Raw genomic sequence first — 21,240 nt, 5'->3', positions numbered from 1 at the left:
GATTACCTTTGTTTTTGAAGGGAATCCGCCCCAGATCTAAATAAATGCGTTTATGTTCGTGCGAATCATTCGTGATCCAGCCTCACCTACAGAAAATGAGTATAAGGTTCTTTTATGAATCTTTGCAAATCGCCTTTCTTAATAACATGCTAAAGTAAACAGTATCATGAGAACGGCTCGTCACGGAAGAGAGGGGCGGGGTCAGCAAAGTTCATTAGCATTTAAAGGAACATGGACTAAAACCGGTTGCTGAAATCAGAGCTGAATTTGACAGGGTAAAAGGGGTGTTGTTTTATTCTACTATTGAGAAATTGTATCCAAAGTATGTTAAATACTTTTCATTTAGACCCTAAAGAATCTAATCAACTTGTGGAAAATGGGCAAAACCTTTCCAAACCCCTACTTTCAAAACACACAAACACAAAAGAAAGTTTTTCATATAGCAAAAAAGGGTTGTTATGATGGACCCCGAGCCAGTTGAAAATCGATACAAATATATTACAATTCAAACTGGTTGAGATGTAAAATAAATCCCGATACAATTGGGGGAAGGAGTTTATATAAATGTATCCCTGAGTGGATCTGACTGTCTTCAGAAAAGTTTAGATAATATTTTAATATATAATTTGACAGAGCTAAAGTCAGACCATTCTGTTTTTGCTTCAGATTTTGAAATTACACAACATAATTTATATTAAAAACCTGCTCATGCTGCATGTATGCAGCATTTTTGTTTGGATTGTGATTAAAATACAGTGGTTCCATCAAATTTTAAATGGAAGCTCATAACAGGCAAAGCCTTGGTTTGTTAATATGAAGAGATTTAATTTGTCTTAAATTTTGTTAAAAAATTTGTGTCAAAAAATAATATCATGAAATCAGTTTTGTGAATTGTATCGTATTGTGAGTTCAGTGAATCATTACATCCCTACAGCAAAAGCATAGTCTCTTAATCTACCATCAAGGTAATACTTAAGTCTTCTAAAGCCATAGAGTTTTTTAATGTGAGAAAAGCCTCCCTGTAGCTCGCGCTTTGCAAATTTTTGCAAAATATTATAACTAAAATTTTCTCACTTGTAGATTGTAGATTTTTTACTTGTAGGTTTAAAGGAATAGTTCATCCCAAACTTTAAATTTGCTGAAAATTTACCATCCAAGATGTGGAGAAAAACAGATTTGGAGAAATTTTGCATTAATCACCAATGGATCCTCTGCAGTGAATGGGTGCCATCAGAATGAGAGTCCAAACAGCTGATAAAAACCCGATCCACAAGTAATCCACATGATTCCAGTCCATTAATTAACATCTTGTGAAGTGTAAAGCTGCATGTTTGTAAGAATCAAACATCAAGGTGTTTTTAACTTTGCTTCTGGCTAAAATATGAGTCCTAAAGTTGTGTTTATTTATAAAGATTATCTTGATGAACAAACCGTGTAAGAATCCTAAACTTTTGTTGGTCACAAAGCATATTTTCTTAAATAATCCAAAAGCCAAAGGAAAAATCCTATTGACTTGTTTGTCAAGGGAACCAGGGGGATGCTAACAGAACTTCAGAACTAGCCTAAAAATACGTCATCTCTTGAGCAATCTTTTGTTTTGTTTTTTATGAATTTCAGCACATTTAATCCTTATTTCAACCTCTCAGATTTAGTTCTCAACTCAAAGAATTATTTAGCTATCCATATACTTGCAAACGATCATTATAAGTTTCATTTTTGATTTTATCTCCATGTTGTCCTCAGGTGCTCCTCACCGTGTGAATGGAAAGGTCAGAGGGACTGTACTGGTCGGTGGCACAGCAGTGCAGCTGGACAGTATCGACCTGCACGCCTACATCGTGGTGGGTGACGGACGAGCATACACTGCCATCAGTGAGGTCCCAGAGCCGGTGGGCTGGGCCCTCATGCCCGTGGCCCCCATTGGAGGTCTGTTTGGTTGGCTCTTCGCCCTGGAGCTACCAAACAGCCTTAATGGCTTCAGTATCACCGGTGAGGCCGTCATGTTCTCATTTTCTACTTCTTTTATGGTGTAGAATGTTTGTTAAACATATGGCCTCCTGCTGAGAGAGGTTTTGTTCTCACTAATAGAGTCCCACAAGGGCTTTGCTGGTCTGATATGTACTCAAGCGCTTTCCCTAATTTAAGTCAGGTGCTCCATTATATAATATGTTTTCAATTTGTATGAAAAAAGCCTGTTTTTTCTTTTTGAACAACACCTAAATGTTCATCAAGCATCATTATATGGGTCACAGTCCCCATCTGGATCTTATTTTGTGATATTTGTTTGCAGTACAATGAGTGAGCAACAACACTGCTCTTTAACAACCTTTAATCATGTTGAAAACCAACATTTCTGTTTCGCAGGTGCCGAATTCACTCGCCGTGCTGATGTAATCTTCTATCCCGGTAACCAGCGTCTCAGCATCGTCCAGACAGCTACGGGTTTGGATACCCAGAACTACCTCAATGTGGACACTCATTTACAGGGCAGTGTTCCCTTCATCCCTCCTGGTGCCACGGTGCAGATGGAGCCATTTAAGGACACCTACCATTATTATCCTTCATGTAAGTTCTGGAGAAAGAATTTGGGGAATAAATATATCTGTACATCTTTGTTTCATGACCCTGATCCAGTTGCAGAATGTTTGTCCTGATTTTTTTTTTTTTTTTTTTTTATATTCTGTTTTATATTTACCAGGGCTGTCAATAGATTAAATTTAAATGAATCTAATTAATTACACAATATGTGACCCAGGACCACAAAACCGGTCATAAGGGTAATTTTTTTAAATGGAAGCAAATCAAAACTGAATAAATAAGTTTGCCATTGATGTATGGTTTGTTAGGATAGGACAAGATTTGGTCGAGATACAGCTATTTGAAAATCTGGAATCTGAGGTTACAAAAAAAAAAAAAAAAAAATTTAAAATCAAAAATATTGAGAAAATCGCCTTTAAAGTTGTCCAAATGAAGTTCTTAGCAATGCATTCACTAATCAAAAATTAAGTTTTTATATATTTACGGTATGAAATTGACAAAATATCTTCATGGAACATGATCTTTACTTAATATCCTAATAATTTTTGGCATAATTTTGACCCATACAGTGTATTTTTGGCTATTGTTACAAATACACCCGTGCTACTGGTTTTGTGGTCCAGGGTCATATAGCAACGAATTAAGGACAATTATTCAGAAGTTCAGGAAGGATCAGTAAGAATAAAAAAAAATTATAATATTTTAATACTAATATATTAACAATGAGGCACTAAATTGATTAAAAGTTACAGTAAAAACATTTATAATGTTACAAAAGATTTCTGTTTCAAATAAATGCTGTTCTTTTGTACTTGAAAAAAGAATCCTAAAAATATTGTATCACAGTTTCCTTAAAAATATTAAACAGCAAAACAGTTTTCAATATAGATAAGCAATGTTTCTTGAGCACCAAATCAGCATATTTGAATAACTTCTGAAAGATCATGTGACACTTAAGATTATTTTACGTTTTAATAATATTTGATAATATTACCATTTCACTATATTTTTGATCAAATAAATGACTTGGTGTGCATAAAAAATGTTATCAAACCCAAACTTTTAAATGGTATAGATCATGGGCTTGTGGAGAATGGCTTAGCTATAAAAACAAAATTAAAAATAAAAAGGAAAAGGAAATGTAAGTAAAAAATAAAGATCTTGTGACGTCTCCCGTCTCCTTTACTTCCTTTCAGAGGAAGCTGTGTCTGATCTTGATGCACCGTAAATAAAAGCTGTTCTCATGTTGCTGGACATGAGGTTGCTTAACAATCAAATCCTGTGGGATTTTGGGTCTGGAATTAAAGCCCAAAGTTTGCTGTGAATTGCTTTCTTCTAAACTCTTGCCTTTTTTCCTGTTCCCAGTGATTACCTCCACATCCGTGCGTGAGTTTACAGTCACGTCAGCTGAAAATGGAGCAGAGACACACAGTTTCCAGGTCAAACAGAACATCACATACAGAGACTGCACTCACGGGCCCCGCAGCAGACTGGAGACGCTGGAACTGAGAATGGAGCGCATATTTGTTATGTACGTCAAAGAAGAGCGCATCCTTCGATACGCCATCACCAACAAGATCGGCCCTCTTGGAGGTAGGCTGCCAGCATAGGGAATGAATATCCTGATGGAAACATCAACATTTCTTGTCACTATTATACAGTATGTTGTTGTTTTTTATATGAATGTGCTGATGTCCCAGTCAGGTTTGTTAAAGTCAGGATGAAATGAAAGTAGTGACAGATCTTTTCTTCCATATTGTGACGTGCATTTAAGTGTAACCAATTATCACAAAAAACAAAAAATATAGGACAGACTTTTTTTTTTTTTTTACATCAGTTGTTGATTGGCTGTTGTGAAATGGGGTGGGGTTTAAGCAGACTAAATGTTTGGAGAAGTCCAGCATATGTTACCAGAGAGAAGTCTATCGTTTTTGTATGGAATAATTGTTTAGAATAAGATCTATAACATGCATTTAGAAAATAAATAGATACGCTAAATTTTGACTGTGTTTACTTTGCATAGAAAAATGCATAGTAAAATGTCCATGCCTGTCCAGCTTCAACAACTATCCTGGTGAACACCATAATTATCCTGGTCCATCCGCTAGACCAGCACTTACCAATATAAACCAGTTCATACAGGCATGGAAATGAATAGCTTGTTTGAGCCAGATTTGCATTTTTTAGCTTGGAAACATAAGAATGAGGTTTCTAAAGCAACATTTTTAAGACAGGATCTGTATTTTTAGTAATTTGTTGGTCTCAGAAAACACTAGCATACCTTTACCAATGGTAAAGTGCCTCACTTTTTGCCTAATTAATTATTCATGAGGTTCACATGCTGATCTTTGTATTCTTTTTGTTGTTGTTGTATTTGCTTTGTTTTTGTTGAGTGTTTCAGAAGCTGATTTACATTGTGACACTTTCACCATTCGACAAGCAGTTATTTCAAATTTTTTTCAAACTCATTAATATGCAAATAAGAACATTAAGAAATAATTCTGAAACATTTTTCAGAATTTTCAGGACTTGACTTTAGACCTGAATTTTGAAACCTAACTAACCGCGACTAATTACTATCCCAGGGTGAACTATGTGAAATATGTTACAAGATAGCCTAGGATTATATATACTCAGGGTTTGGAATTACACCAGCTTTACAGTTTCAAGTGTGGGAAAAGCCCATCTTTTGTTTATTTTGGTGTAATCGTCTAAATTATTGTGAGAGAAAAAAAATCTGCATAAAATCTTCCTTACTTAGTCTGCCTATATATGGCCTCCTGCTCGTTTAGACTGACCCTTATTTTTGGCATAGTTTCTTTATTAACATGCTGACTGATGTGGCAATGAGATGTCTGGCTCTCACACAAGACTTAAATTGGCTTGAGTTCAGCTGCATTCCCATCATGCAAAATAGGAGGTCTAAGATAACCACCCCGAACCACCTGCTGCTTTCTACTACGGCTCGGCATTAGACAGCAGACCCAGGGGCTGGAGAGAGAGGAGGACTGCACTTTAAATGAACTATGTCTGTGAAGTGAGCCTGTGGCATTTTACAGGGCTTTGTGTGTACAGTTTGTTACAAATACCTTTATCCAGTGAGTTCCCTTAAGGAATAAATCAAACGTTTCTTTTTTAGCCCCTCAATTTGTGACCTTGTAAGGCTGTGTAGTTCCCAAAAGAGGGTTTAGTGGGATGACGGTGCTTTGTATGGCCCTCTGGTTCCTGGCTTGTGCTGTATATGTTGACTTTAGGATGATAAGTGGGGTTGGAATGAGCATATCACCAGCTGTGTTGTATCTAGTCAGTGGGCCGAATATGATCCAGTTTCCTGAAGTTGCACAATCTTCAAAACCTGAAGTGACCTTCCTTTCGTTCGCAATATGTCCATTTATTTTATTTTATTTTATAGGAACTAGTTGATGGTTTTTATGGCAAATAGTAAGATGGACTGTGGTTTGTCTCCTAATATGTTGTTTCTTTGCCAGATCATGCACTCTTAGAGTGTTTAGGATTTGTTGAGTACAATCTCCTCCAGATGTTGATATATAGCAGTGAGCATGGTGAATCTCATACTGCTGTTATTATTATGTTCATTCAGACAAAGTATTCATAACGGGGTGGTGGGTAAAGGAATAGTTGCAGAATGATGTTGTGGGAACAGAAGGACACCCTCCGGAATCCCTGTACCCAAGAGAGCCATGCATGGCCTCTGGCCGAGGCTGGAAAACACAGCTGCCACTGTCTGTCCAGTGTGTCCAGCACAACTGACGTATGGTTATTAGACCAGTGCTGACACATCTAAGATATTAGATTAGACTGAGGTGGATTCACACGCTTATATGTGACCGTATATCATGTCATTATGGTCCTGCTGACTGTGAATATGAAGAGCTGGATCTCAGTTCTCAGTCATTTAAGACCAGCTGTTAGTGTTTCATGTGGTTGATAATGTATTTTTCCCACAACCTGGGCTGATGGAATTCGTACAGGGCAAAGTCTGTTCACTTGGTGGCCATCTTGGTAACACCCTAGAATCTTGTTTCTCATTAAGCAAATACAGCTCTTATCTATGCCTTCCAAGTTTAACTTTTTGTCAGTTCATGCATTCCGTGGGAATCAAACCTATGACCTTGGCATTGTTAGCACCATGATCTAATGTTTGAGCTACAGAAATGCTTGAAACAGTGTAATCGATGATATGATTCATTCTGCTTCTTCTGCACCAAATCAAACTGTATTTTCCAGGCTGGTTAAACAAATTTCTAGCAAAAAAAAAAGAAAAGAAAAAAAAGCAATATCTCTATTTTACCTGAAAGGTAAGACTCCCAATCTGGCACCAACATTATTTTTATTTGATTTGATTTATTTATTTATTTATTTATTTATTTTTAATTAATTTATTTAATTTTATAATTTCATTTAATTTTGAATGATGCTCAAACACAAGAACCTGATTCTGTTGATATCAAAGTTTTATTACCCACAGTGCAGGTTAACATAAAATAACTTCTACATTCATAAATTATCTCTTCAGTTAAATAAACATTATGTACAGGAGTGAAAGGAAACATTCTACTTTTTTAAAGATTAATTAACCATGAACATTTCAAATTTAGAACCATGGGGAACATTTTTATGATTAAGCTGACCAACATTTTTTTAGTAGCATGGATGGATGTTGGTCTAGAAACATGTCTTACTTGTGTAAATCAAATGATATATGAGTTTTGGGATTGTTTAGATGATTTTTTAGAACAATGATGGTCAGTGTGTTAGGTCAGTCAATCGAATTCTGTTTCTTCTGGCACAAGTGCTTACACCTTTAATTGGTCTGAGCTCCAAAACCCCCCCATCACACACTCTTGAGATTAAGTATTGTTGTGTGAACTACACGAGGAGTGTTTCTCTCCCGTTCCCAACAGCAGTTTCCCACCTGGTCCATCCACCCCCTTTGTTTTCCTCAAAGTCTTGTGTTAACCAGCGCTCCGCCCTGCTGGTGTGCCGCTGTCCCTTTAATTAGCACAAAGTTGAAAAGAACCCCCCGACCCACTTTGGCAACGTTTGTCCTGTAGTTTTTTTCCACTTTTCCCCCTCCCCTGTGGAGTCACTTAAAAGAGGACCTTCTTTCTCATTCTATCTCACTTCAAATAAAAGTCTTCCTGTCTGCCTTGTGTTAATTGGCCAAATTGGTCTCTGGCCTGGGGTGAGGAAATCAAGCTGTTTTTAATGTGAGATGAGTAGGCGTTGGGTGGGGGTGAAGGTGGTCCACTTGGCCCAAGGGTCCCAACAACGGGTCCCTGATGGTAGGCCGTATGGGTATGAAGACAATGAAGTCCTGTTGTCTTGGAGTAAGAGGTTTGGTAATGGTGTGTGAACCACCCTAATATTTAAGACCTTTTTAAAGGTGTTGTGTTTTCCAGGTCAAGCACTTTGACCTCCAAGGTCAAATTTAAAGACCATTTGAAATCAAATAGGTTTGACGGGAAGCAAAGTGTTCACACCTCTCCATATATTAACACCTTTGAATGCACATTCAGTTTTTTTTTTTAAAATTTGTCATTTTTTAACGAAGCCTCCAATTGGGACGCTGATTTCAGCTGGAGGATTTAAAACATCTGCAGTGACTCATACATCAATGAGTCACATTTCCAGTGCATGTTCCCCATTGGAGAGTTAGTTTAGTATCTTGAATAAACAGTAATGCAATCAATCAGTATTATAAACTGACACAAATCACTATACACAGAGATTCTGAAAGGGGAATTTTGCAGTGATGCCATAGAAGAACCTTCTGGTTGGCTGTCAGTGTTTTTATTGTTTATCAGCTGGAAAAATTAGTTCTGAAAGTGATTCCAACAACATCGTTCCTCTGTGTCATTATCATTAAAGCTATGGTGTGGACTTCTATCATCCTTGGTGTGAACGTGCCTTAACTAATGAACTCTATTGCCTCCCTTTTATAGAAGTGTTTCACTTTGCTTTGCTTTCTATGGGACTGATCCAGCGGAGATCCATGGAGATTACATAAGAAGTTATTTGTAGTGACATTAGCTCAGTTTGTTGCATTTCTATTTATAATTTGTTGCCTTCACATCTTTTCACAGCTGGAGACCCAGAGCCAGAAGATGTAAATCCCTGTTACTCTGGAAATCATGACTGTGACACAACCGCACAGTGCATGCCTGGCGAGGGACAGCTGTTTTCGTGCCAGTGCGCCACAGGTTACAGAGGAGACGGTCGCAACTGTTATGGTAAGATAAGTTATATGGAAATATCTCCCTGTGTAAACACACACACACTTGAGCTGTAAATTCAATTCCAGGTCCTTGACACTCTGTTTAATCAGTCGAGGGTCTGGAATACTTTGGGAATAACCCAAAAGCTTCGTCTTCCTTCATTAGAGCCATGCATCTGTGTAACATCAACATTGCAGGCCGTTCAGAAGTGGGGTCATCATCACCACTGTAGGTCATTAGCACAACCAGACGTTTCCTATCCAGGGAGTCAGATGCAAAGTAGGGGAAACCCTCAGTGAATCATGAACGTGCCCAGGGGTCGTTCCCCCCGTCTGCTGTCTCTCATCCTCTTCCTCCCACTGTCACCAAGCCAACCAACAAAAAGACTAAACACTCTTTAGGTGGAATGTTGGAGATCTGTGGGCTTGCGGTGAGTCTGGGGAAGATTTGTAAGCGAAGACACATTGCTGTGGCATTTCTGTTTAAGCTGCACACACAGAGGCCACATCCTCAGCTTTAAGCTAGTTGGGGGGCTCAGACCACCTGATATTTCCTCTTTTGAAGAGGGGGGTGAGCAAATCGCACCTCCCCTCCAGAAAACTCCCTATGTACTCATACAGATGTGCATTTTTCTCTTGAGACCCTTATTCCAGATGATATTTGACATAGAGACGTAATGATGTCTGAGATCAGATTGTGCTTTTGAGTCAATTCTGATTTAGTGATTTGGTAAATAGCTTTTGAAAAACTGATCACAAATAGAATGTATTACCATCTTATTAAAAATTAAGATTTCTAACTTGACAGGCAATCTTGACTTGACTTGATAACTACAGCAGTTCATATTTGCATAATATCAGAAACAAGGTGTACGATTAAAAATCATTTAAACAATTTCTTAAAAAGTTGTTCATGCATTATTTTTTATAAGTTTTATAAAGCTTATTTGCATGTGCTTTTTTTTCTTTTTTAGTTTGCTGAACACCATTTTTAATAATAAATGCTTTTTTTTTACAAGTAAAACTGCAAGTTGGAAAGAATATTGTGGAGTAATTAATTCTAATACTATAATAATTTTTCTAAATATTATTATTAATATTGGTAACCATTTTTGTTTGTTTGTTGTTGTTGTTAAAATTCCCTGATGCAACCTAATTGGAAACTCCACGCTAAACAGCAATTTTACTACAGCAATTAAACATTTTAAATACATTTTATTTGATTCAGTTAATTGTTCATTTAAACTGGTTGTTTGGAACAAATTGATTCAAATTTGACAATTAAATTTTTTTTGTGAATAATTTTTTATGTTTATAAAGCTCACTTACATAAAGTTGCACTTTTCTCAGCATTGCTAAATCACTGGACATGCCCATAAAAAAAAAAAAATAATAATTTTATCATTGGAAATGAATGACTTATTGCTGCTTTATCTCTATAAATCAGTATATATGTGTATTTTATTACCAGTAAAACTTTAAAGTTGGAAAGAAAATTTCAGAATAAGTTACATTATTAAGTTGGCTTGAAAAAGCCAACTTACTGATCTACTATCTAATCTTATTAAGTTGGCTTGAAAAAGCCAACTTACTGATCTACTATCTAATCTTATTATTAGTGGTGCTTGCCGAAGGCAAAGCAACCCTATTACTATGCTCCATACTTATTAGTGGTGCATTCCGTACAAATTTTGGCGCGTAACTAGTCCCGCAGTTTTTGTCACAGACCCGCAAAAGAGGTGTCAAATCGTGCGGCCTAATCGGGAATGGTGTGCTATGACTTTTATAAGCGATCGGGCGTACGATGTTCGTACATCGGGCGAAATATCGCCCGAAAAATCCCATAGACAATACATTGCGGCTAACTTTGACGGATCGTAGCTCCGAGAGAGAATTTCGCAGAAACATGTGAATCACCACATTTGGAGAGGATATCAGGCTGTGCGAGAACATACCCCGCAGTGGGGTATAAGTTGTACCCCTGGGGCGCAAGAGCCCCCCAAAGTTGCCCCATAGACATATTATGGTGAGGGATCGCCCATGAAACAGCGCGTTTTTCCTACTATGGTACTTTACATAGGAGTTTTGCATTGAACATAACTCTGGATCACAATGTCATAGAGACATGGGGGTGGGCTCATTTTACTCAGGCAACCAATCAGTCTGTCAGAATCATTGTGAAGCAGTCAAGCCACGCCCTAGCAACCATTTACGGCCCCTTAGTAACAAGCTCCATAGACTTCAATTGAAAAAAGATCAAATTAATATCTATGGATAGAAGTGTCATAGAAACATGAGGGTGGGCTCGTTTGACTCGGGGCAGCAAACGGCCAATCACGAATCACCGTCAAGACTTCATAGCCACGCCCTAGCAACCATTTGAAGCACCCTAGCAACCCAAAGCATACAGTGATATCTTCAAATCTGAATATCATAAAGCCATAAGGGTTGGTTTCTATCATTCACACTGGCAAGCAGCCTTTGGAGTATCTATATTGGCAGCTGCTAGGCCACTCCCTAGCAACCAAACAGAGTACCCTAGCAACCGTTTTGCAAGACCTATATCTCTGCATCAAAACATCGTACAGACATGGGGGTTGGTTTACATTGGCAAGCAGCCTTTGGAGAATCATCACTGGCAGCTGCCAGGCCACTCCCTAGCAACCAAACAGAGTACCCTAGCAACCATTTAGTAAGTATTATATCTTCACAACCAAAAATCGTACAGACATGGGGGTTGGTTTATATTGGCAAGCAGCCTTTGAGTATCATCATTGAAAGATGCCAAGCCACTCCCTAGCAACCAAACAGAGTACCCTAGCAACCGTTTTGCAAGACCTATATCTTTACAACCGAAAATCGTACAGACATGGGGGTTGGTTTATATTGGCAAGCAGCCTTTGGAGTATCATCATTGGCAGCTGCCAAGCCACTCCCTAGCAACCAAACAGAGTACCCTAGCAACCGTTTTGCAAGACCTATATCTCTGAATCAGAACATCGTAAAGACATGGGGTTTGGCTTCTTTTGACCCATGCTAGTAAACAGGAATTCCAAAATGCTAGTCATGCTAACAGTGAATAGCTACATGCTAATAGTGATTAGCTAAGAGATAAATCAGGCTATGAACTCTATAAAAAGACCCTAGCAACTGAGGGAGGGCCGAGTTTTGCCACTGCAAGCACCACTCACATTTTCTTCAGGAAATGTACATTCTAGTTATTATTATTATTATTCTTCCGTACAAATTTCGGCGCGTAACTAGTCCCGCAGTTTTTGTCACAGACCCGCAAAAGAGGTGTCAAATCGTGCGGCCTATTCGGGAATGGTGTGCTATGACTTTTATAAGCGATCGGGCGTACGATGTTCGCACACCGGGCGAAATATCGCCCGAAAAAATCGCATAGACAATGCATTGCGGCCAACTTTGACGGATCGTAGCTCCGAGAGAGAATTTCGCAGAAACATGTGAATCACCACATTTGGAGAGGCTATCAGGCTGTGCGAGAACATACCCCGCAGTGGGGTATAAGTTGTACCCCTGGGGCGCAAGAGCCCCCCAAAGTTGCCCCATAGACATACTATGGTGAGGGATCGACCATGAAACAGCGCGTTTTTCCTACTATGGTACTTTACCTAGGAGTTTTGCATTGAAACTAACTCTGGATCACAATGTCATAGAGACATGGGGGTGGGCTCATTTTAATCAGGCAACCAATCAGTCTGTCAGGATCATTGTGAAGCAGTCAAGCCCCGCCCTAGCAACCATTTAGGGCCCCCTTAGTAACAACCTCCATAGACTTCCATTGAAAAAGATCAAATTAATATCTTTGGAAAGAAGTGTCATAGAAACATGAGGGTGGGCTCGTTTGACTCACTCGGGGCAGCAAACGACCAATCAGGAATCACCTTCAAGACTTCATAGCCACGCCCTAGCAACCATTTAGAGCACCCTAGCAACCCAAAGCATAGAGGGATATCTTTAAATCTGAATGTCATAAAGCCATAAGGGTTGGTTTATATCATTCATACTGGGAAGCTGCCTTTGGAGTATCTACATTGGCAGCTGCCAGGCCACTCCCTAGCAACCAAACAGAGTACCCTAGCAACCGTTTATCAAGATCTATATCTCTGCATCAGAACAACGTACAGACATGGAGGTTGGTTTACATTGGCAAGCAGCCTTTGGAGAATCATCACTGGCAGTTGTCAGGCCACTCCCTAGCAACCAAACAGAGTACCCTAGCAACCATTTAGCAAGTATTATATCTTTACAACAGAAAATCATACAGACATGGCGGTTGGTTTATATTGGCAAGCAGCCTTTGAGTATCATCATTGGCAGATGCCAAGGCACTCCCTAGCAACCAAACAGAGTACCCTAGCAACCGTTTTTCAAGATCTATATCTCTGCATCAGAACATCGTAAAGACATGGCGGTTGGCTTTTTTGACTCATGCTAGCAAACTGGAATTCCAACATGCTAGTCATGCTAGCAGTGAATAGCTACATGCTAATAGTGATTAGCTAAGTGCTCAAATTGGCTAACAACATGCTAAGAACTCTATATAAACTGCATAGTGACCATCTGTGACAACTACCAAGCACCTAGTAACAGCATAGCAACTACCATGGACATTTGTTACCATAGCAACCGCCTAGCAACCACCCAGAGCACCCTAGCAACAACGCCTAGCAACATCTTAGCAACCACCCCAAAAGTAGCTTAGCAACTGCCTAGCAACCACCAGGTTACCCATGTTACCATATAGCAACCAGCTAGAACACCCTAGCAACCACCTAGCAAACCCCTTAGCAACCACCCCAAGTACCTTAGCAAATGCCTAGAAAACCGCCTAGCAACCATTAGAAACTACCATAGCAACATCCTAGCAACCACCCAAAACACCAACACTAGTTAGCAACCAACCACCCCAAATAGCTTAGCAAACTGCCTAGCAAACTACCCCACTTACCATAGCAACCGCCCTAGCAATGCCTAGCAACCACCTAGCAACACCTTAGCAACCACCCCAAGTACCTTAGCAACCACCTAGCAACACCTTAGCAACCACCGCAAGTACCTTAGCAACTGCCTAGCAACCACCTAGCAACCACCCAGAACACCCTAGCAACCGCTTAGCAACACCTTAGCAACCACCCCCCAGTACCTTAGAAACTGCCTAGCAACCGCCTAGCAACCACCCAGAGCACCCTAGCAACCGCCTAGCAACACCTTAGCACCACACCCAAGCTTACCTTAGCAACTGCCTAGCAACCGCCTAGCAACCACCCAGGTTACCATAGCAACATCCTAGCAACCACCCAGAACACCCTAGCAACCGCATAGCAACACCTTAGCAACCACCCCAAATAGCTTAGCAAACTGCCTAGCAACCACCCAGGTTACCATAGCAACCGCCTAGCAACCACCAAGCAACACCTTAGCAACCACCCCAAGTACCTTAGCAAATGCCTAGCAACCACCTAGCAACCACCCAGAACACCCTAGCAACACCTTAGCAACCACCCCGAGTACCTTAGCAACTGCCTAGAAACCACCCAGGTTACCATAGCAACCACGTAGCAACCACTCAGAACACCCTAGCAACCACCTAGCAACACATTAGCAACCACCCCAAGTAACATAGCAACCAACTAGCAACACCTTAGCAACAACACCAAGTACCTTAGCAACTGCCTAGCAACCACCTAGCCAAGAAAGCAAACATCCTAGCAACCGCCTAGCAACAATCACCTTAGCAACCACCTAAGTAACAGCAACCACACAACACCTTAGCAACCACCCTAGCAAGTACTTTAGCAACTGCCTAGCAACCCCTAGCAACAACCTAGAGTACCCAGACACCCTAGCAACCCCATAGCAACACCTTAGCAACACCACCCCAAGTCATGCTTAGCAACTGCCTAGCAAACACCCAGGTTACCATAGCAACAACACCTAGCAACCACTGCTAGCCTAGCAACCGCCTAGCAACACGTTAGCAACCACCCCAAGTGACCTAGCAACCACATAGCAACACCCTAGCAACCGAGGGCCGAGTTTTGCCACTGCAAGCACCACTCACATTTTCTTCAGGAAATGTACATTGCTAGTTAGTGGTGCTTGCCGAAGGCAAAGCATCACTTATATTATCTCACATACTTATTATTCTTTTATTCTTATAGATCACGTACAAATTTTGGCGCGTAACTAGTCCCGCAGTTTTTTGTCACAGACCCGCAAAAGAGGTGTCAAATCGTGCGGCCTATTCGGGAATGGTGTGCTATGACTTTTATAAGCGATCGGGCGTACGATGTTCGTATATCGGGCGAAATATCGCCCGAAAAATCCCATAGACAATGCATTGCGGCCAACTTTGACTGATCATAGCTCCGAGAGAGAATTTGGCAGAAACATGTGAATCACCACATTTGGAGAGGCTATCAGGCTGTGCGAGAACATACCCCGCAGTGGGGTATAAGTTGTACCCCTGGGGCGCAAGAGCCCCCCAAAGTTGCCCCATAGACATACTATGGTGAGGGATCGCCCATTGAAACAGCGTGTTTTTCCTACTATGGTAATTAACCTAGGAGTTTTGTATTGAACATAACTCTGGATCACAATGTCATAGAGACATGGGGGTGGGCTCATTTTACTCAGGCAACCAATCACTCTGTCAGGATCATTGTGAAGCAGTCAAGCCACGCCCTAGCAACCATTTACGGCCCCTTAGTAACAAGCTCCATAGACTTCCATTGAAAAAGATCAAATTAATATCTTTGAATATAAGTGTCATAGAAACATGAGGGTGGGCTCGTTTGACTCGGGGCAGCAAACGACCAATCAAGAATCACCTTCAAGACTTCATAGCCACGCCCTAGCAACCATTTACAGCACCCTAGCAACCCAAAGCATAGAAAGATATCTTCAAATCTGAATATCATAAAGCCATGGGGGTTGGGTTTATATCATTCATACTGACAAGCAGCCTTTGGAGTATCATCATTGGCAGCTGCTAGGCCACTCCCTAGCAACCAAACAGAGTACCCTAGCAACCGTTTTTGCAAGATCTATATCTCTGCATCAAAACATCGTAGAGACATGGGTGTTGGCTTTATATTGTCAACCATCCTTTGGAGTATCATCATTTGGAACTGCCAGGCCACTCCCCAGCAACCAAACAGAATAACCTAGCAACCATTTTGCAAGATCTATATCTCTGCATCAGAACAATGTAGAGACATGGGGGTTGGCTTTATAACTGTCAAGCAGCCTTTGGAGTATCGTCATTGGGAGCTGTCAGGCCACTCCCTAGCAACCAAACAGAGTACCCTAGCAACCGTTTTTGCAAGACCTATATCTCTGAAACAGAACATCGTAAAGACATGGCGGTTGGCTCTTTTGACTCATGCTAGCAAACTGGAATTCCAACATGCTAGTCATGCTAGCAGTGAATAGCTACATGCTAATAGTGATTAGCTAAGAGATAAATCAGGCTATGAACTCTATAAAGAGACCTAAGCAACTGAGGGCCGAGTTTTGCCACTGCAAGCAGCACTCACATTTTCTTCAGGAGTGGTGCTTGCCGAATACAAATAATATTATTCTGAGCCAAATTTTAAACACTATCTCCTCCTAGAGCTTTCAAGCTAGAACCACCAAACTCGGGTCAGACCTTCAGACTGGTCTGACTCGGGTTGCTATATCTTTTCTAACTGATCCGGCTTATGGTTTTCGTAAACCAGACTACCAAAACCACCTTAAATCCCATAGACTTTCATTGAGGGGGTGCAAACTTTTACAAAATAAGACTTATAATGTATTTAAGTTGTCTACTACCATAGCAAACCTTAAAAACTCTCTACTGAGAATACAGCTAAAACCAGCCTAAGCTGATCAGTTGCTTTGGCTAGTCTCCCAAGCTAGTTTTTAAGTGGTTTTGGCCACTGTCACGCTGGTCTTAGCTGGGTTTTAGCTGGTTTTTACTGAATCCACTGGTTTAAGCTGGTTTTGGCCGGATTAGCATAGAAACATGCTAACAACATGCAAGTTACTCACTAATCAGACTAGAAACATACTTCTAACATGGTTTAAAAGTGGTTTTGGCCACTGTCACGCTGGTCTTACCTGGTCTTAGCTGGTTTTCTTTACTGAATCAACTGGTTTTAGCTGGTTTAGTATAGAAAAATGAAAACAACATGCTAGTTACTCACTAATCAGACTAGAAACATGCTTTTAACATGGTTTTAAAGTGGTTTTGGCCACTGTCACGCTGGCCTTAGGTGGTCTTAGCTGGTTTTAGCTGGTTTTCTTTACTGAATCAACTGGTTTTAGCTGGATTAGAATAGAAAAATGTTAACAAAATGCTAGTAACTTGCTTATCAGACCTAGAAACATACTTCTAACATGGTTTAAAGTGGTTTTGGCCACTGTCACGGTGGCCTTAGGTGGTCTTAGCTGGTTTTAGCTGGTTTTCTTTACTGAATCAACTGGTTTTAGCTAGATTATCATAGAAACATGTTAACAACATGTTAGTAACTTGATAATCAGGTTAGAAACATGCTTTTAACATGCTTTTAACATGGTTTTAAAGTAGTTTTGGCCACTGTCACGCTGGTCTTAGCTGGTCTTAGCTGGTTTTAGCTGGTTTTCTTTACTGAATCAACTGGTTTTAGCTAGATTATCATAGAAACATGCTAGCGACATGCTAGTCACTTGCTAATCATGCTAGAAACAATGCTAGCGACATGCTAGTCAATCACTAATCATGCTAAAAACAATTAGTTTAACTAGTCACTTGCTAAGTCACTTGCTAATCATGCTAAAATGCTATGCTAGCGACATGCTAATCACTTGCTAATCATGCTAGAAAATGCATGCTAGCGACATGCTAGTCACTCGCTAATCATGCTATAAAAACATGCTAGCTAGTCACATGCTAGTCACTTGCTAATCATGCTAGAAACATGCTAGCGACATGCTAATCACTTGCTAATCATGCTAGAAACATGCTAGCGACATGCTAGTAACTTGCTAGATCATGCTAGTCACTTGCTAGTCATGCTAATCATGCTAGCTAGTAATCACATGCTAGTCATGCTAGAAACATGCTAGCTAATCATGCTAGACATGCTAGCGACATGCTAGTCACTAAATCATGCTAGTGACATGCTAGTCACTTGCTAATCATGCTAGAAAACTAGCGACTGCTAGCTAGTCACATGCTAGTCACTTGCTAATCATGCTAGAAACATGCTAGCGACATGCTAGTCACTTGCTAATCATGTTAAAAACATGCTAGCAACATGCTAATCACTTGCTAAATCATGCTAGTAAACATGCTAGTCACTAATCATGCTATAAACATGCTAATGACATGCTAGTAACTTGCTAATCATGCTAACGACATGCTAATCATGCTAATGACATGCTAGTCACTTGCTAATCATGCTAGAAACATGCAGCGCTAGCTCGCTACATGCTAGTCACTTGCTAATCATGCTAGTAGCGACATGCTAGTCACTTGCTAATCATGCTAAAAACATGCTAGCGACATGCTAGTCAGCTACTCATGCTAATGCTAGCGACATGCTAGTCACTCGCTAATCATGCTAAAAAAACATGCTAGCGACATGCTAGTCACTTGCTAATCATGCTAGAAAACATGCTAGCGACATGCTAGTCACTGCTAATCATGCTAGAAACATGCTAGCGACATGCTAGTCACTTGCTACTCATGCTAGAAAACATGCTAGCGACATGCTAGTCACCTTGATAATCATGCTAGAAACATGCTAGCGACATGCTAGTCAATCTAATCATGCTAAAACATGCTAGCGACATGCTAGCTCAACATGCAATCTGCTAGAAATGCTGCTAGCTAAATGCTCTAAACACTAGCGCTAAATGCTAATCAAAAAACATGCTATGCTAGCGACATGCTAGTCACTTCAGCTAATCATAGTAGAAAATCATGCTAGCTAAACTAGCTGCTAGTCACTGCTAATCATGCTAAAACATGCTAGTCATGCTAGTCACTCATGCTAATCATGCTAGTGACATGCTAGTCATGCTAGTCACTAGCTGAAATCATGCTAAAACATGCTAGCGACATGCTAGTCACTCGCTAATCATGCTAAAACATGCTAGCGACATGCTAGTCACTCGCTAATCATGCTAGAACATGCTAGCATGCTAGTCACTCGCTATCATGCTAGTCACTAGCTAGTGTCACTTGCATGCTATCATGCTAGCGACATGCTAGTCACTTGCTAATCATGCTAGAAACATGCTAGCGACATGCTAGTCACTTGCTAATCATGCTAGCAAACAGGCTAGCGACATGCTAGTCACTGCTAAATCTATGCTAAAAACATGCTAGCGACATGCTAGTCACTTGCTAATCATGCTAGCACACTAAACATGCTAGCGACATGCTAGTCACTTGCTAATCATGCTAGAAACATGCTAGCGACATGCTAGTCACTCGCTAATCATGCTAGAAACATGCTAGCGACATGCTAGTCACTCACTAATCATGCTAAAAACATGCTAGCGACATGCTACTCACTCATCATGCTAGAAATGCTAGCGACATGCTAGTAGCTAATCATGCTAGCAACATGCTAGTCACATGCTAATCATGCTAAAATCATGCTAGCAACATGCTATGCTACATGCTAGCACATGCTAGTCACTTGCTAATCATGCTAAAAAATGCTAGTCATGCTAGTGCACTTGCTAATCATGCTACAAACATGCTAGTGACATGCTAGATACCTAATTGCTAATCATGTTAAGTACATGCTAGTCACTTGCTAATTATGCTAGCAACATGCTAGCAACTTTGCTAATCATGCTAATGACATGTTAGTCACTTGCTTTTAATGCTAGCAATATGTTAATCACTTTCTTTTTTAAACTTCTGAACTTTTCAAAATTTTAAATCTTTTTAAACTTTTTAAACTTTTCAAACTTTCTAAATTTTTCAAACTTTCTGGTCAGGCTTTTTCAAGCCAACTTAAAGTTTGAACACAAACTTTACTATCTAGTTATTATTATTATTCTTCTGAGCCAAATTTTAAACACTATCTCCTCCTAGAGCTTTCAAGCTAGAACCACCAAACTCGGGTCAGACCTTCAGACTGGTCTGACTCGGGTTGCTATATCTTTTCTAACTGATCCGGCTTATGGTTTTCGTAAACCAGACTACCAAAACCACCTTAAATCCCATAGACTTTCATTGAGGGGGTGCAAACTTTTACAAAATAAGACTTATAATGTATTTAAGTTGTCTAATACCATAGCAAACCTTAAAAACTCTCTACTGAGAATACAGCTAAAACCAGCCTAAGCTGATCAGTTGCTTTGGCTAGTATCCCAAGCTGGTTTTTAAGTGGTTTTGGCCACTGTCACGCTGGTCTTAGCTGGGTTTTAGCTGGTTTTTACTGAATCCACTGGTTTAAGCTGGTTTTGGCCGGATTAGCATAGAAACATGCTAACAACATGCAAGTTACTCACTAATCAGACTAGAAACATACTTCTAACATGGTTTAAAAGTGGTTTTGGCCACTGTCACGCTGGCCTTACCTGGTCTTAGCTGGTTTTCTTTACTGAATCAACTGGTTTTAGCTGGTTTAGTATAGAAAAATGAAAACAACATGCTAGTTACTCACTAATCAGACTAGAAACATGCTTTTAACATGGTTTTAAAGTGGTTTTGGCCACTGTCACGCTGGCCTTAGGTGGTCTTAGCTGGTTTTAGCTGGTTTTCTTTACTGAATCAACTGGTTTTAGCTGGATTAGAATAGAAAAATGTTAACAAAATGCTAGTAACTTGCTTATCAGACTAGAAACATACTTCTAACATGGTTTTTGAGTGGTTTTGGCCACTGTCACGCTGGCCTTAGCTGGTCTTAGCTGGTTTTAGCTGCTGGTTTTCTTTACTGAATCAACTGGTTTTAGCTAGATTATCATAGAAACATGTTAACAACATGTTAGTAACTTGATAATCAGGTTAGAAACATGCTTTTAACATGCTTTTAACATGGTTTTAAAGTAGTTTTGGCCACTGTCACGCTGGTCTTAGCTGGTCTTGGTTTTAGCTGGTTTTTAGCTGGTTTTCTTTACTGAATCAACTGGTTTTAGCTAGATTATCATAGAAACATGCTAGCGACATGCTAGTCACTTGCTAATCATGCATGCTAGAAAAACATGCTAGCGACATGCTAGTCAATCACTAATCATGCTAAAAACATGCATGCTAGTCACACTTGCTAATCATGCTAAAAACATGCTAGCGACATGCTAATCACTTGCTAATCATGCTAGAAAATGCATGCTAGCGACATGCTAGTCACTCGCTAATCATGCTAAAAAAAACATGCTAGTCACTTGCTAATCATGCTATCATGCTAGAAACATGCTAGCGACATGCTAATCACTTGCTAAATCATGCTAGA

At 40.0% G+C, this 21,240-nt stretch overlaps 1 protein-coding gene across 17 annotated transcripts in view; it reads left to right on the top strand.

The window, feature by feature from the left end:
• Nucleotides 1-21,240, top strand: part of nid2a (nidogen 2a (osteonidogen)) — a 65,436-nt gene that overhangs the window by 9,291 nt on the left and 34,905 nt on the right. For all 17 annotated transcript variants that reach the window (XM_042741927.1, XM_042741926.1, XM_042741934.1 and 14 more), the window contains exons 6-9: nucleotides 1,744-1,989; nucleotides 2,365-2,565; nucleotides 3,904-4,131; nucleotides 8,646-8,792. In XM_042741927.1, coding sequence (XP_042597861.1) covers nucleotides 1,744-1,989; nucleotides 2,365-2,565; nucleotides 3,904-4,131; nucleotides 8,646-8,792 — 822 coding nt within the window. The remainder of the gene's footprint in view (nucleotides 1-1,743; nucleotides 1,990-2,364; nucleotides 2,566-3,903; nucleotides 4,132-8,645; nucleotides 8,793-21,240) is intronic.

This window comes from Cyprinus carpio, chromosome B17 (genome assembly GCF_018340385.1).
Source record: "Cyprinus carpio isolate SPL01 chromosome B17, ASM1834038v1, whole genome shotgun sequence".
NCBI lineage: Eukaryota > Metazoa > Chordata > Actinopteri > Cypriniformes > Cyprinidae > Cyprinus > Cyprinus carpio.
This window is presented reverse-complemented; position numbering and strand designations above follow the sequence as displayed.